The 17627-nt window shown below is 31.8% G+C and overlaps 1 protein-coding gene across 1 annotated transcript in view; it reads left to right on the forward strand.

The window, feature by feature from the left end:
- The window catches only part of ADGRV1 (adhesion G protein-coupled receptor V1), a 671454-nt gene that overhangs the window by 158696 nt on the left and 495131 nt on the right, over positions 1 to 17627 (forward strand). Inside the window, exons 52-59 of the mRNA XM_051971448.1 lie at positions 421 to 625; positions 3244 to 3390; positions 5700 to 5955; positions 8354 to 8556; positions 11377 to 11553; positions 12156 to 12338; positions 14550 to 14729; positions 16671 to 16835. Coding sequence (XP_051827408.1) covers positions 421 to 625; positions 3244 to 3390; positions 5700 to 5955; positions 8354 to 8556; positions 11377 to 11553; positions 12156 to 12338; positions 14550 to 14729; positions 16671 to 16835 — 1516 coding nt within the window. The remainder of the gene's footprint in view (positions 1 to 420; positions 626 to 3243; positions 3391 to 5699; positions 5956 to 8353; positions 8557 to 11376; positions 11554 to 12155; positions 12339 to 14549; positions 14730 to 16670; positions 16836 to 17627) is intronic.

The following is a 17627-nucleotide window of genomic DNA, read 5'->3' on the forward strand; positions in this document are numbered from 1 at the left end:
GTCCTGACTCTGACACATTCTAACTATGTGACTTCATGTATTCTCTTAGTGCTATCAGATATCTCTCTGGAATTATGACTTATAGAGCATGTACTGCTCTGCATTAGTTTAGATTTTTTCCTCATATGGAGCCCTTTATACAAAAGAAATCACAGGTCTGAGACCAGAATTTCTTTGATGACTTAAAATTTAAATGAAGAGATACTATATTGATATACTTACAATTTGGTTATTATTCATTATTTACAATCTTTATATTTAGCCAAAAACTTTATCAATTTGAACATTTTTATTTTTGAGGAAGCACTTTTTTTTTACAATCATTGATATTAGTATTTTGAGATGTTTATAATCAATCTAGTCTGTTCCTTATATTGTTTTATTTTGTGCTCTTATTTATATATTTTTTTCTCATGCCAGTTCAGGTGAATTGATATTCACACCTGGAACCAAGGAAGCCATAATTGCAGTCAATATTCTTGATGACATAATACCAGAGGAAGAAGAATTTTTCAAAGTTCAGCTTAAAAATCCCAAAGGAGGAGCAGAGATTGGTATTAATAATTATGTGAAAATAGTTATCCCTTCTAATGATGATGCCTATGGAATCATTGCATTTGCTCAGGTACTAATATAAAAATCCTGGTTTTAGGGGTTGGAATAATGTATTGTATTTTTACAGCCACTTTGCATATTCAGGAATATTTTTATGCTTCCTTGTAGTTGTGTGAATTGTATGGATGGAATGAAACCAGAAAAGTAACAGCTAGGTTCCTTTGTGTTTGAATTCACATTACTCAAAATTATTATTATATAAAATTGATCCTGGCTCAGTAAAAACATGCAATGTGAATTTAAATAATGTGACAACTTCAGGGAGGTTCTTTAATTGCCTCTATCAAGTACTTTGGATGCTCACCTCATACTTTTAGACCTAAAAATCCATTCAGTGGTCTTTGAGTTAGGGTTAGTAGTGGTTGATTATAGTCAAGAAGAAGTCAAGAAGAAGATATAGCCTTTGAGAAATAAGGCCATTTCATGGATTTGCATTTGTGAGTTCATTTTCCTCTCTAGGTAGTATGTTTAGGGATGCCACATTAGGACCCTCTGGCATAGAGGGCTAATAAGGGACATATAGTAGTCAACTTTCTAATAAGCTACTTGTTAGAAAAATTCTGTTCTGTGGCTTCAGATGGCAACCCAAAGCTCAATAGTTTTCTCACAAATGTATACTATCCATTGATAATGAGGGGACTACATAATATAGAGGAAAAGATAAATTTCAATTCAACAGACACCTATTAGTGGTCTTGCACTGGGAAAAACACCATTAGTTACTGGGGATACAGAGTCAACAAAAGAACCAAAAACAACCCCATTCTCCTCTCAGGACCTTATGGTTATCTTGATGGGGAAAACAAAATAATAAAATCAAACCTCAAAATATGAATCTCTACCATCTTTGTATCTGAAGCAAAGTGTATTACTTTGTTGGTTACTAGTGTATGCTGGGTTCTTTTTTTAGTAAACTCTTGTTAGTTTCTTGTTTCCAAGTATTCAAGAGACTCAACTCTAGATAATGTATCTGACTTTGTTTTAAATCTATTAAATGGAATTAGCTAACAAAGGCCTCATGGAGTCTGGGCAATCTGGCAGCAGCGCATTTGATTAAGGAAAGTAACTAATGAGAGTTTCACATGTGTTTTCTGGTTGCATCAAATCCTCATTGACTAACCTCATTAATTGAATGCACAGAGCTAGGGAAGCAAGGCTTCCTAACAGCTATGTGGTCCCTAGTGAATAAATGATGTGCACATTTTAGAAATAGTGACAGTTTCTCAGGGAATATTTGATTGCTTTGGGCATGATTTTGTTATTATCTAACATCTGTAATATGATGTTAAAATGTTGTATAAAATATAGTTAGACATGATCTTTTCTCAAGAATTTAGCATTTTAAATAGAGTTGGAACATAATGCTACCAGAAGAGGATGAGGAGAGCTTACCCTGAAAAACTATGTGTTCTGTATTGTTCTAAGTCTTAAGGGAATTCAGTGATTTTGAAGAGAAAAGATGCAAACATTTGAGGAGAGTTACTACAAGTATCAAGAAAGGAGCATTAAGAACATACAGAGTTGAAAATGAGAATGGAATTAGAGAAAGTACCTAGAGAGTATGATTGTGAACATGAGCAAAATGAGAACGCTAGCAAGAGAGAGACTATTGGGAGGGAAAATGATGTTAAAGTCTTATAAACTAAATACAAAACAACTGAAATTGACAGAGAAAGGAAGGAAAATCAGCATGACTTCTTTAATTTTGATTCTAAGATAACAGAAATAAAAGAGAATGGGAAGTTCCATCAGTGAATTAGTAGAACTAGAATGTGAATTATTTTGGCTATTATTCATTATTCAGTTGAAACTCTTCTTAAGAAGGAAGGAAAGAAATAAACATGTATTAAGTGTGTGTCATCTTCACAGAACTGTATTAAGTGCTTTACAAATATTTTGTCATTTTTACAAAAAACCCATCTTCTGCTAAAACTGATTAGGTTGTCTTTGATTAGGAATTGATTAGGAGGCCTTCCTCAATACCCTTAATTTTGTTACCTTCCCTCTTTTAACTTTTATTTCCTATTTTTCTTGCATATAGTTTATGTGTATATATGTGTTTGCTTGTTGTCTTCTCCATTAGATTGTCAGCTTCTTGAGAACAAGGACCAATTTTTTTTTTTTTGCCTTTTCCTGTATTCTCAGTCCTTAACCCAGTTCCTGGTATATAGTAGGTACTTAATAAATAGTTATTGACTGACTGACAATAATCATAGGGAAGTATGTCCTATTAACATCCCCATAATATGGTTGAGGAAAAGAGGCAGACAGAAATTTAGTGACTTGTCCAGTCAAACAGTTAGTGAGTGTCCAAGGCCAGATTTGAACTTGGGTCTTCATGAGTTTAGGCCTAGCATTCCATTCATTGTACACCTGATTGTCCTTATAAGAAAGGAAACAAAAATCCCCTAAGAATTTTAGTGATCTCCTCAAGGGTCATGGCAAGATAGGCACTAGAATTGTCTCCTAATTCTCTCAAACTGGTTATTTCACTATAGACAAGATCATTTTACATAGTATACTCAACACTTATAATTTTGTGAAAGTGTAATAATATTAAATAATAACACAATTATGGCTGTACAGTTTCAAATGACTAATATGTTTGTCATTCCTCTTCATTTTCAGAATTCATTGTATAAAAAAGTAGAGGAAATGGAACAGGATAATCTGATAACCTTGAATGTTGAACGTTTAAAAGGAACATATGGTCGTATAACAGTAGAATGGGTAGCTACTGGAAGTATTAATGACATATTTCCCACATCAGGGGTGGTATGTAATTTATGAAACTATAGTGAAATTCCCATATAATGATGATTGATACTGAGAGATGTTAAAGTTTTTATTTTTTGCTATTATTATTTTTTGCTGTGTGCCTTTTGAAATGTGACAATAATGCCAATCAACAAAACATGAAATTCAGCATGCATGTTTCCCTTGTCTCTATTGCATAAAATTTTAGTTTCCTTCAAGATTCAGTACAGTTTCTGCTTTTTCCATGAATCCTTCTCAGATTCCCCTCATGTGTTAGTGTTCTCTCCCTCCCTAAATTGTCATGTATTGATATATATCTTGTATTTATGTATCTTGTAAATACATATCTATTTGCTTGTTCATGTATTACCAGCAGAATTTTGATGTCCTTGACAGAAGGGACTTTGCATAGTATATAATGCATAGGTGGCCTTTAATAAATTTATGTGGATTAAATGAAGTCCTTTTTGTCAACAGCCAGCAGAGAAATAGGTGATTTGATTCTGTGGGTTAACCTGAAATCCACTGTAGAAAGTTAGAGCTGGACTGTGAAAGGTCATCTACTCTAACCTTCTAAATCTAGGAGATGAAGAAACAAATAGATCAAGTGTCTTGACCGAGGCTGCATAGTTAGATAATGAGAGAACTGGATTTTGAATCCATATTTTTTGACTCTTTTTATTTTGCCAGGCTGATATCATCACATTTCCCATGAAAAGCTTCAGGTCATCATTCATTCTGATTAGTTAGGGAACAGTTTAAGGTCAGGACTATCAATATTCAAACAGATTCACAACTGGAAAGAACCTTAAGTTCTATATAGAACTTAATAGAACCTTAAGATAGAACTTAAGTTCTATCCATTGTTTTACACATGAGGGAATTGAAACTTATGGGGGTTAAGTGACTTTTGCCAATATCAAGCTAGGGAAATAATCAGAAGATAAAACAATCCAGTTCCCATTCTGGACTTGAATACAAAAAGATAAAAGATCTGGAGCAAAAAAATAATAATGTTAATACTGATAATTATTATTAATGGCCAACATTTATATAACTCTTAATCTGTGACTGGCACTACGCTAAGCACTTTGCAAATATTATTTCATTTGATCCTCACGATAATCCTGGGAGTTAGGTGATGCTGTGGTTTTCATTTTATGATTGGGGAAAGTGAAGAGAAGTTTGAGTGAAGGGAAAGCAAAGAAGAAACCAAGCCGAGGTAAGTTTTGAATAGGGGAACTAATATTAGAAAGAGACGTCACAATTTAAACTCAAAATCTTGTCAAGGTAGGGCTTGAAACAAAGCATTTGCAAAGAAATAATTCTGTGTGTGTGTGTGTGTGTGTGTGTGTGTGTCCTGCAAACATCAACCAGTATGACCCATTTTTCCATTCTCCTGGGTTCTGATAAATAGGGTGACTTTATAAAACTTCCTGATCTAAGGCAGTCCCATTTCAATGATTCTATATCAAGGACTCCAATGTAATGAACAAGGGCTATAACATAGTCAAATCTGTGCTGATAAAACCATATTAATTTTGTGTTGTGATACAGTATTCATAGTGTAAAAATACTGGCAACACTATATGTTAGTGGATTTTTTTACGCTATGTAAACTTGATTTAATTTATTTTTACTTTAATTCCATAATATTGTTAGTTCATAAAAAGTATTCTGGATCTACACTATAAATTGTTTTCCATTTTGATATTAAAACTCTCTCTGGCTTAGTCACTAAATGCATATTGAGTTTATGGATTATCTAGCAAACTGATTCTCTTGCTTATCCTTTTTGCTTATTTCATTGCTAAATAACACATCCAATGGGGGCATGCACAGGGGAAATAAAAGGGAAATGAATAACAATACCAGCAAAAGATTTTGTGGGGAAAAGGTTGAAGCTATTAGGTTACAATGACATTTTTAGATAATTTGTGTATGTTATTTATTTATGATTTCCCTGTCCTGCATTACCATTAACAAATAAGGCTGTAATTTGGGACCTGTATTCCCACAAAGAGTATTTACTTTAATAAAAGACATAAAGCAGCATATGGCATTTTGACTTGGTATAGTTTACTGGCTTAAGTGTTAGAAATGGATTTCTGTTCCTAACCAGGTTTTCCTCTAACTTTCAGTAAAAAGAGACTCTGAATTGCTTCAGAAATTACATTCTACCCCATTGCATAGTTACTGTGATATGTGGCCAGTAAGAAATTTCAATAAAGTCTGCTTTTTGGTGTTCCAATTGAATAAAATGAATGTTTCAGTAGAATCAATTGGTGGTAACAATATCAGTGACATATCTTTCTCTAAATTTTTAGATTTCATTTTCTGAAGGCCAAGCACTGTTGACCATCACCCTGTCAGTTCTTGCTGATGACATCCCAGAATTATCTGAGATTGTTGTTATAACACTAATCCATGTCACCACAGAAGGGATTGAAGACCCTATAAGAGGAGCTACCATTGATCCCAAAAGGAACAAGGCTGTAATAACCACTCTCCCTAATGACTGTCCATATGGTGTGGTTGGCTGGCATGCTGATTCTCTCTTTGTTACAGTATTAGAGCCTGAAGGTGAATCTTATAAACCTGGCAGTATTTTAAATAAGAAGCATTTTTGTGACATTTTAATGTCACACTTTTATGTATTTAAAGCACACTTTATGTAATATACTTCCTATTTCCATTTTATGTATTTTTTCTGTTTGGTATTCTAATTATATAATATTACTTTCATTAGTCCAAGTAATTCAGTGTCCACTTAATCCACTGATCATGTTAGTAGTACTTTCAGTTAAATATATTGCAGAGAGAAATTAGTCTTTGAGAGATACAATTTGAATTCTTTTAAAATATTTTTCTTATTCAATTTTTAAAAATCTATTATATTTTTTGATGATGCAATTGGGATTAAGTAACTTGCCCAGGCTCACACAGCTAGGAAGTATTAAGTGTCAGAGACTAAATTTGAGCTCAGTTTCCTTCTGACTCCAAGGCCAGTGTTCTATCTATTGCATCATCTAGCTGCCCCATGAATTCTTCTTAATCTGGTTCTCTTTTTCTCCTTCCCTAACCACCTACCTGCCATTAGTTAGAAATGGATTTCTGTTCCTAACCAGGTCTCCCCACTTCCCTACCTCCTCAACATTCCACTTTGAGAATTTTTTGCCCCAAAATGATAATATTCAGGCCACAATCATCACAATCTCTCAAATGGCTATAATATTCATCTCTAATATGGTTCTGATCAGATCCAAAGTAATCTAAAAATTATTTACCTATCTCATTCAATCAAGGTGATCAATTCATCTTTTCTTTGTGGAATTAACTCTTTCATAGCGATTTTGCTGATATATTGTGAGGATAAATGGGTTAGTGTGGTTAAAAGGTTTTGAATCATTTGGATAACTGCTACATAAAATTCATATAACATAATGATGTGTTTATTTTTTCTGAAGTTTTTCTGATAAGATAAAACTTTCACTTTCAAGAAAAACTTATAGTTTAATGTGTAATGGAAAATTACATATGTATACCCCCTATCTGTGTTTATGTGTTCCCCTATATGAATAGAATCAGTGAGCAGTAATTTTTAGTAGGATATACAGTAATATGATATTCATTGTCAAGTTTCAGTCATTTTCATAGATTCTATTCAACTATAACTCATATACCAGGATTGTGACTTAATTGAACTCTAAAATTTCCCCAGATTTACAGTACTCTGCAAACAGTATATGCTTTTAATAGTTTATAATTTTTTTATTTAAACCTTGGATTTAGTTTGACCATTTAAATTTAACCATTTAATTTATCTATTTTTTCCCATTTTGGAAGACTCTTTTAAGCACTTGTAATTAATACTTGCACTATTCTTGGGTGAGGAAACCTGACTTACCTATTTTTGTATCACTTATGATATCTTATACCTGCATAGTACATAGCAATGTTTGCTAAATTGCCTTAACCAAACACTTTCCTAAGATACTTTGCAGTAAATTTGACATTTATTTTAAGTAAAAAAATTTTTCAAAAGTTTAGCTGATTAGATATAACTATAAGAGAATGTCGTATAGAAGAATACAACTTTGGAGGGTGAGGGTTAATCTAGGGAAAGATACACAGAAATGGGATATGGCTAATGCTATATTTAACAGTTTCTAAGTGATACTTTTAAGGGAAGAAGGAAATATTAATTAGTAACTGTAGGCATTAGGTAATCAATTAGGTAATCTTTCCTAGTCTTTCTAGATTGATGGTACCCAAAAGGTGTTTATTAAGTTCCCATCCATATGTATCATCACAAATTATATGGAGTTTAAACTTACAAACTAACATGTTTGTGCAAGTTTTTCAACTCTCCATTATTATGCCACAATTCCAGATAAAAAAAATAACATTGTAACAGGGACAAACTTGAGAGCCATTGTCTTAGATTTTGGCGGTTGTCTCCATCTTCTAACTTATTAAGAGCAAATTTGTATTACCTTAATAGATTTTAAGATCTTTGATCACAAGGTTTGTTTTCTCCTTTGTCTACATATCTCATTAAAACATGGGGATAAAAAATAACATTGTCTTCATATCCCATTAAAACATGGGGATAAAAATAGCATCTGTCTCTCAATATTATTGTAAGGATCAAATAAGATGTATATGTAAAGAGCTTGATACAGTGCCTGACAAACAGTAGCTACACAAATGCTTATTCCCTTCCTTTTCTTCATTATATAAACACCTTGCATATAGCACATCTTTTATAAATCTTTCCTGAACACTGAAAGAATGAATCTTGATAGGAATGTGTTTATTCTTCCTCATATTTCCTGCTGACTATTATCCAAAGAATCGTTTTGGAAAACTTAGTCTCTGGATCTAAGAATTTTTGTTACTAGCAAAGTCATTTGGCATAATGTTGATGAAAAAAAGAAACACTGACTCACTTTAAATGTTGTTTCTTATTATTTGACAGAGAATGCCACAATTGTTCATTTAAAAATTATTCGAGAGCAAGGAGTACTTGGTGATATTGCCATTCACTTAGTAGCTGAACCCAATTTGTCACTTCATCGTGATAATCAAGCTATTGAGAATGAGGATTATATGCTGCAACAAAAAATTATGATCATGCGAGAAAATGAAGAGATTATTTATGCTAAAGTCAAAATTCTGCTGGTGAGTTATTGGGGATCAAGTTTTAGAAAAATATATAGAAGGTTTGATAGTTGTAATAAATAAAGCTCTGAATTTGGGGGCAAGAAGCCTCAAAGTGAGACCTGGTTCTAACACTTAGGAGCTGGGTGGCCAAGCATAAGTGACTTCATCTCTGATCCTCAATTTTCTCATCTATAAAGTGCATAATTTATCTCACAGAATTGTTGTCATGAAAATGATTTTAATGTTTTAAAGTGCTATATGAAGGTTATTGTTATTATTACTATTGGGACATTATGGTATAGTAAATAGAGCACAAGATTTAGATTTAGGGAAACCTGATTTTAAATCTTATCTTGGGCACTCAGTAGTTAGATGAGAAGGGAGGTCATTTGATCTTCACAATAACCCTCAGAGTTAGGTGCTATTATTATCCCCATTTTATATTTGAGGGTCCTGAGACAGACAGATATCAAGGGACTTGCTCAGCATCAGACAGCTAGGTGGTATCTGAGGCCATATCTAAACCACATGTCCAGTGCCTCTAACCTCTGTACCATCCAGCAGCACTACTTAGTCATTTCACTTCAGTGAACCTCAGTTTTCTCATCTGCAAAATGGTGATGTTAATAGCATCAATCTCTCAGGATTGTTGTGAGGCTGAAATGAAGTAATATGTACAAGAAACTTTACAAACTTTAAAGTGCTATAGAAAATCAGCTCTTGTAGAGCAGCTTTCTCATGGACAAAATCCAGATTCACAAAGGATGAATAGACAATTTTCAAATAAAGAAATTAAAACCATTTCTAGTCATATGAAAAGGCTCTAAATAATTATTGATCAGAGAAATGCAAATTAAGATAACTCTGAGATACTACTACACAACTCTCAGATTGGTTAAGATGATAGGAAAAGATAATGATGAATGTTGGAGAAGATGTAGGAAAACTAGGACACTTATTTATTGTTGGTGGAACTGTGAACGGATCCAACCATTCTGGAGAGCAATTTGTAACTATGCCCAAAGAGCTATCAAACTCTGTATACGTTTTGATCCAGCAGCATCATTACTGGATTTGTATCCCAAAGAGATCATAAATGAGGGAAAGGGACTTATGTATGCAAAAATGTTATAGAATATTGTGGTTCTGTAAAAACCTGATCAGCAGAATGATTTCAGAGAGGCCTGGAGAGACTTACTTGAACTGACACTAAGTAAAATGAGCTGAACCAGGAGATCATCGTACATGGCAACAATAAGATCAGTTCTGATGGATGTGACTCTTTTCAACAGTGAGGTGACTTAGGCCAGTTCCAATGACTTGTGATGAAGGGAGTCATCTATACCCAGAGAGAGGATTGTGGAAACTGAGTGTGGATCACAACATAGTATTTTAACTTTTTTGCTGTTTGCTTGCATTTTGTTTTCCTTTTTCTTTTTTTCCCTTTTGATCTGATTTTTCTTGTGCAGCATGATAATTGTGAAAATATGTATCGTAAACATATTGGGTTACATGCTATCTGGGGAGAGAATAGGGGGATAGGAAGGGAAAAATTTGAATCACAGGATTTTGCAAGGGTGAACGTTGAAGATTATCTATGTATGTGTTTTGAAAATAAATAGCTTTAATAAACATATTTTAAAAATAAAATATTAAAAAAATCCAGATCTAAAATGATTGTTATTATTGTTGTTATTATTAAAAGGTATTCAATTCTGTTTTTTAACTTCTAAAGGCAAAAATAACTTTTATTTATACAAACAGTTTTTTGGCCCTGTGTAAGTGGATATTTAATGTTTGTCTTGTGATTATAACATTTTATATATTTACATTTAGTTTGAGTTTCCTTTTTACTTCTTATTTTACCATGGCTTTTATATTGATCTCTGGCCAGAATGAACAAATTATCATGGTAATTGATTCATCATTTAAATTTAATAACTAGAATTAATTGGTGATCTTTGCCTTTAGATTGAAAGGGATTCTCTGTATATGCTGTGATCAATGTATAAACATGTTGGCTAGGACTATGGACTGGACTGAAACTATTTTATTTTTCTTTGTAATGTTGCTGTTGTTATATGAATTTTTTGGTTTTGCTTACTTCACACATGTCTTTCCAGGTTCTGCTTAATTATTCATTTCATCATTTCTTATTAATGATATTTTATTACATTCACACACTAAATTTGCTCAGCCACTCACTAATTAATGGACACCTTTTTCTTTCTAGTTCTTTGATCTAAAAAACTTGCGATAAATATTTTTGTACATATTTTTCCTTATTCTCTGGGTTAATACTAATTAATGTCAGTATTTAATACTGGGTTAATAATAATGGCTATACATAGTTTTAACTTCTGTAGTACAGTTAAAGTTGCATCTGCTATTTTAAAAATCTTTTTTGACAAATTTTTGTAAGAATAGCTTAAATATTATGCTATATTAGATTATCATATGCTATGCTATGGTATGATATGTTAGTTTATGTTGTTATGAGATTTCCAAACTACCTTTTGACTTACTCTATCTTGGCTACTTTGAAATGGCACCAACTGAATTGATGATTTAATGAGATAGTGAGATTTGGATTAATCTAGTGGGGAATAGGGATTATATTAAAAAAAACTCACAACTAAATTAGTCTTTTTAGATAGTGAGATTTTTGCATTTGAAAATGACTTAGAAATCTTGACTTCCATCTTTCTAGCACCTTACAAAGATTAAAGTTACTTTTGTACATAAGTTTATCTAATCATCTTTCATATTTTTAGGTATCAAACTGAGTATATTTTAAGAATAAATAATTAAAAGAATAAATAATTTTCTTTTATTCAGGATGATGTTCCAGAGTTAGAGGAAGGGTTTATCATCAATATTACTGATGTCTACCTCATGAACTCAGACTTCTCTGGAGGGCAACCAAATATAAAGAGACCTGGGTTAGAAATAGCTGAGATAGTGATTGCAGAAAATGATGATCCAAGAGGAGTATTTCAATTCAGCATTGACAGGGTAAGAAAGACTTTAAAATATTTTAAAAGTTTGGAGGATTCTTCTGATGAATATTATTTGTTGAACTTTTCCTATTTAAAATTATCCTATTTGCAGAATATTCATATAGTGGAAAAGTTACTGAAGTCAGGAGACCTAAATTCAATTTCTAATTCTTCCAATTATCTAGATGTAGACATGTCTTTATCTCTCTTTGCCTTAATGTCTATATGTCTAAACCAATAAGTTGGGGGAATTAGATTAGCCAATATTTAAAATAAGCTGTAATTCCAAAATTCTGAAAATGATCAAATGACACAGCAACTGGTTAAATTCTCAGTGCAGACCCCAGACAAATGACCTTGGCAATTTCTTTCCATCTATTGTAAGTAGAGGTTTTTTTTTTTTTAACTTTAGAGCTGTGAAGAGACTTTGTTAATTAATAACTAAATCTAAATATTACTATTGCATTATAATTGAGTAATTTAAAACATTTCAAAAGATTTCATTTCAAATATAAGTAAGGAGGACAAAATACAAAAAGTTGTTCACTTTCAGAAGCTGAATATTTTGTTTTTTAAAAATTAACTCACCTTACTCTTCAATTTATTCTTCATTTCTAGGATATGAATGGAGTTATTATTTTCCATGAAGTACCGCCACCATTGAATGTACTTAACCTGACAGTAGTTCGATTGGCTGGAAGCTTTGGAATTATACATGTTTATTGGAAAGCAATACCTGACAGTGCTAGCCTAGAAGACTTTACACCATTATATGGGATTCTCACATTTGAAGATGGACAAGTATGAAAATATAAACATCATGGGTATCTGAAGCCACTGTTAAATTCTGCCCATGAAAGCAATGTATATCATTTAAGTAACCTCTGACAAATCTCCCATATTGGCCTTTAAAAATTGGACATTTTAGTGTATGTAAAACCTGAAGATATTTACCAAGTTCTTAATTTTAATGAATAAAAGGGCATAAATTGGTAACTATAAAAACATATAAGCAGTTGATTAAATTTTCAATTATTTGCAATAACTGAAATTACACAAATCCAACCTACTACTCTGAGATTTATACCAAGGCATTTATATAATATTAGATTTGTAATATTATTTAGAAAAATCCCTAATTTTTGCCAAAAGTGAGAAGACGGATAGGCATTTGCTCAAGTAATCAAAATGTTTCCTTATTTGTGGGTATCTAAAGTTTTTTCAGTTCTAAACATTTTTCAGTTATTAGTTTTTGAAAAATAAAACTTTTTTGAAAAGGACATAGATTTTATTTTTAATACAAGTTTAATCTAATGCCATATTGTTCTTTTAAAATGACAATGTTAAATAATGTTCCATTGTTAATCATGCCCATCAATACCTTTAAAGTATAAAACTTAGGTTCTGTTAGAAAGAAATATGGCAATATATTTTAATATGTTAATTTATTAAAAATCAATTTTAAAATCAATAATTTAATTAAAAATCAATGATTTATTCCATTTCATGTCCATTCTTTTTTTAAATCTTTTTTTTTTTCTTTTGGGAGGCAATTGGGGTTAAGTGACTTTCCCAGGGTCACACAGCTATAAGTGTTAAATGTTTGAGGCTGGATTTGTTAGGTCTTCCTTACTCCAGGGATGGTAATCTAACCAGTGCATTATCTATCTGCCCCTTCGTGTCTAATCTTAAATCTAAAATCATGTGCAGAAGATATTCTTTGTCTACACTGAAAAGCTCTTTAAAAATTTGAATGAAAGATGGTTTAGTGAGTTTCTTCTCTGCTGTTTCTTTCTTGGGTTTATGAGTGTAAGTTTGAGTTTTGGAATGTCTATTTAAATTTCTGAAATTTGCCTATTGAGGAATAAAATAATATAAATAGATTTAAGAAAGAAAACTAAGTTCCTTTTTAAATGTATGTGCTAAATTGAGTGTCAAAATTTCCCTCAAGAACATATGAAATGTTTCTAATTGAGGACACATTTTTATGATATTGAGGACACTTTTATGACAAGTATTAAAACCCCAAATTAGGCCAAGTTTATTTGTTTACGTATTGCACAGTATTTAGTACAGATATAGATAAGAGAGATTTCGAACAGTGTGTTTTTAAATTTTATGGTTTTAGGACATAAACTTACTTTTGTTTCAGGAAGGATGATAATTATCATACCGATAACATATTCCATTGCTTTATATCGTTGAATCTTGAATGTTAATGGCCAGCACGCTAAAATTTAAGCATTTAGTATTTTGGGAAATGACATTTAGCAGTGAAAAATATTTGATACAGCTTTTCAAACTGCTAATCTGAATACCACAGCTTAATCCTTGTGACTGTCTGACATAAAATTTGACTTTAGCTAAGTCATTCTCCAGATCTGTTTCAGATAATTTTTGAGACAGACTATTCAATTAAAACCTGTGTCAAGGATTTTTCTTTCACAGTTCTTTATCCCAAAAGCTCAGTTATGAAAGATATGAAGCCAAAGGCATTTGTTTGGATTTTTATACAAAATTTGATTTCTGGCTTGTTATGATACTGAAAAGTGACCCTTTTATCATTTCAATAAGTGTCTTTCTTGGTTGTAATACAAAGTCTGGTCATAGTATCATAATAACTTTTAGGTAAACTGTTTTATCACTGTGAGTAGCAAGGCATTCAGAGGTTGCTTTAGATTAGAATTTGTAGAATGCTAGTACAGCTGGAGAAGAGATTTTAAACATTATATTATTTTTATCTCCTTTATTTTAGAGGTTGCCAGATAAATCAATAAAGTTGAGAATAACAACAATCCTCTGATTTGGGTTCTGTATATTAGCTATTTTATTTCTTATATTGATACAAATACTATGCCACAAGACCTTTTATTTAATCTCTAAGAAAACTTGTTTCTTCCTTTTGAAAGCTAAGAGTACATCACAGCTAAAGAATGAAAGTCATGTGACTCAGAGGCTCAGAGTTCAGCTGAAATACAAAGAAGGTTGTTATCATTGTTGTTTTTTTACAAGGTGACAGCAGAACTGGAAATTGCCATAATTGATGATACTGAAGTTGAGTCTTTGGAAAGTTTCAACATTTCTTTAATGAACGTGACTGGAGGTGCCAGACTTGGTGCTGATATTGACGTGACCATTGTTATTCCACCAAATGACTCTCCATTGGGAATATTTGGATTTGAAGAAAGAACTGTAAGTCTGATGTAAATAGGCATTTCTTTTCCCTTTGCCTTTTTCCAAATCTAATTCTTATTAAGTGTGCTAATACTTTCTTTACTTGTTCCTATAAACTTTGTTTTTCTTTTAATTACTCAGATTGGCTTCATCTTAGTAATCTTTTCATTGATATTCATTAAAATTTAAAGAACCTGAAGCTTTTTTAAAAAATGAAGGATTAGATTAGAACTAGAATAGAGATAATGAATAAAGCTAGCATTTGCTAGTCAAATTCCATTATTTAGCTATCAGAATCTTCCAAGCAAGTTGAAGCTATGTCTGATAAAAAAACTTAGTAGATAAGTATAATTATGGCTTCATTTTAGCTTAAAGGCACCTCAGTATTTCTCAGGATGAAAATTACTTAACCAGAAGAATAAAATAGGAAATTCTTAGTATTCTGTTGATCAAAATATCCACAAGACAAAATTTGGAGTGGCCTGACTTTTAAAAATCTCTAAAAACTAAACTGTTTGAATTTTTTGTCAGCACCAGTAGAGAAATAGAATATATCTTTCTGGTGTAGTTTTATTTGCTTTGTTGATTGGGAAAAAAGTCTTTATTTTGGAATTTGCTACTGACTTTTGAGGTTGGACCAAAAGTCACTGCCCAAACCTTGAATCACAAGGAATTACATTTGAGAAAATTTGTAATGCTTCTGGCCCCATCATGTCTCTGGTCTAGAATAGGGATTTTTATTGAAATAATTTGCTTTTTAGTTGATACATATATTCAATCACTTTCCTGGCTTGTATGGTTAGCTGGTTGAGGTTGCAAAAATAGCTTCTAGAAGATGTACGTTTGGAAGTTATTATGACATTATGACTAGACTTTGTACTATAATCAAGAGACATACTTATTAAAATGACAAAAGGGTCACTTTTCAGTATCATAGCAAGTGAAAAACCAAATTTTATATAAAAATCCAAACAAATGCCTTTGGCTTCATATCTTTAATAATTGAGCTTTTTGCTAAAGGACTCTATGGGAAAAATCCTTGACACATCTTTATAATATAAATTTCCCGTGGCACAGTGCATAGAATTCAGGACTTGGAATGAGGATGAGTTTGAATCTTGCCCTAGATACTTACTGGCAACGTGACTGGACAAACTTCTTAACCTTTCTATGTCTCAGTTTCCTTTTCTATATAATATGGGGATAATAATAGCAAAAACCTGTTGGAGTTGTTGAAACATCAAGAGAGTCAATATATATTTTGCAAACCTTAAAGCACTGTGTATAAACTAGTTCATTATTATTAAATAAGCTACATACATTTACATACTTCTAATTTTACAAATAATTTCTATGTGTTTATATAATTAACTGTTATAATCTCTAATATTTATTTCTTGGTGAATAACATGTCTGTGGTCATAGCCTCAAAATCCCCAAGTTTAATTATTTTACTCAAAAAACATTTTGGAGATACTGTCTCTTGAATGTCTTCAGCTTCCTATTCTTTGTGTTCAGTGTACTGATATATTCTTTTTTCTTGTTCTGAGTATATTTTCTGTAAAATATATCAGTAGCAGAAAGTATGACTTTTAAACCTATCTTGTAGCTACATCAAACAATGGCCAGGAATATTTATTGCTTTCAGTAGAAAAAGAGAGAATTTGTATATTGCAGACTGGAATTGAGAAAGTATTTCTTGATAGACAACTAAGTGATGCTGCTGCCTAATTTAGGATTAAATTAATTTAAAGAATAGTGATTCAATTGGGATATTAGTTTTGGAAATTTCAATGAAAACTTTGGAAATTAGGATCCTCTATTGAAATAGGAAGCAATTATTGTTTAAAATACTACCATTTTATGTAATACCTATCTTTTAATGCATGTTCTTATGTTCCTTTTCCCTTGTCTTTTTTTTTTCTCTACCATGCAATTTTATATAATTCCTGCTTCTAGATAACAGTTCCTGAAGTTCTATTAGTGGATGATCCTTCCTCATACATAACATTGACAGTTACCCGAAGTCAAGGAGGAAAAGGAGCAGTTCAACTTTTATGGGTTCTGGAGGAAGCAGCTAAAGATGATCTCAGTCCTTTGAATGGAACGCTTAATTTTGAAGAGGTATATAGTAAGGGACAGTTTTTGATCTGTATGTGTTTTCTTTCCGAATTTATATTGGTTTCATTTTCCAAAGTAGTAATAAAATTTAGTGTGATAGTCACATAAACTAATCACAAGGTAACTAGAATTCTATGTAACATCGACTTTTTAGTAGAAGGAAATACATTATTAAAAGGAAAAATGGGGATGTAGGGGAATAGACAATTTCAAATACACATTGTCTAGTAAGTTAGCAAATATGGTGGCTATCAAATTCAAAAGTATACTGCAAATTATATATTAACATTAACATATCTCTGTAGGAAGAATAGGAATTTTTATTGGAATAGTTTACTTTTTAGTTGGTATATGTATTCATCCACTTTCATGGCTTGTATGAAAGTGGTTGAGGTTGCAAAAGTAGCTCCTAGAAGATGTACATTTGGAAGCAGTTTTGTTTTTTAACTTGTGAAAAGAAACTTTGAAAGGTTCAGAAGTTTGAACATTATGAGATTGGAAAAGGAAACACAATGATAGGATCAAATGGATCAATTGGAGTATTTGGAAAAATAACATAAAGATTATGGTGACCCTTGGATAAAAATACAAATAATTTGACTTGGCTGTTGGAAATATAAGAAACCAAAAGGTCTAACCTGATTTGAGCAACCAAATAACCAGGTAAGGTAGGAAAATACTTTGAATATCTTAGAACAGTCCAATATTGCCTTGTAAATTTCAGGGCCAACATCTGTTGAAAGTATTGAACAGTTTTATATACTCATTAAATATAGAGTAGAGATTATGTGCTGA

This window comes from Antechinus flavipes, chromosome 1, assembly GCF_016432865.1.
Source record: "Antechinus flavipes isolate AdamAnt ecotype Samford, QLD, Australia chromosome 1, AdamAnt_v2, whole genome shotgun sequence".
In the NCBI taxonomy this organism is placed as follows: Eukaryota; Metazoa; Chordata; class Mammalia; order Dasyuromorphia; family Dasyuridae; genus Antechinus; species Antechinus flavipes.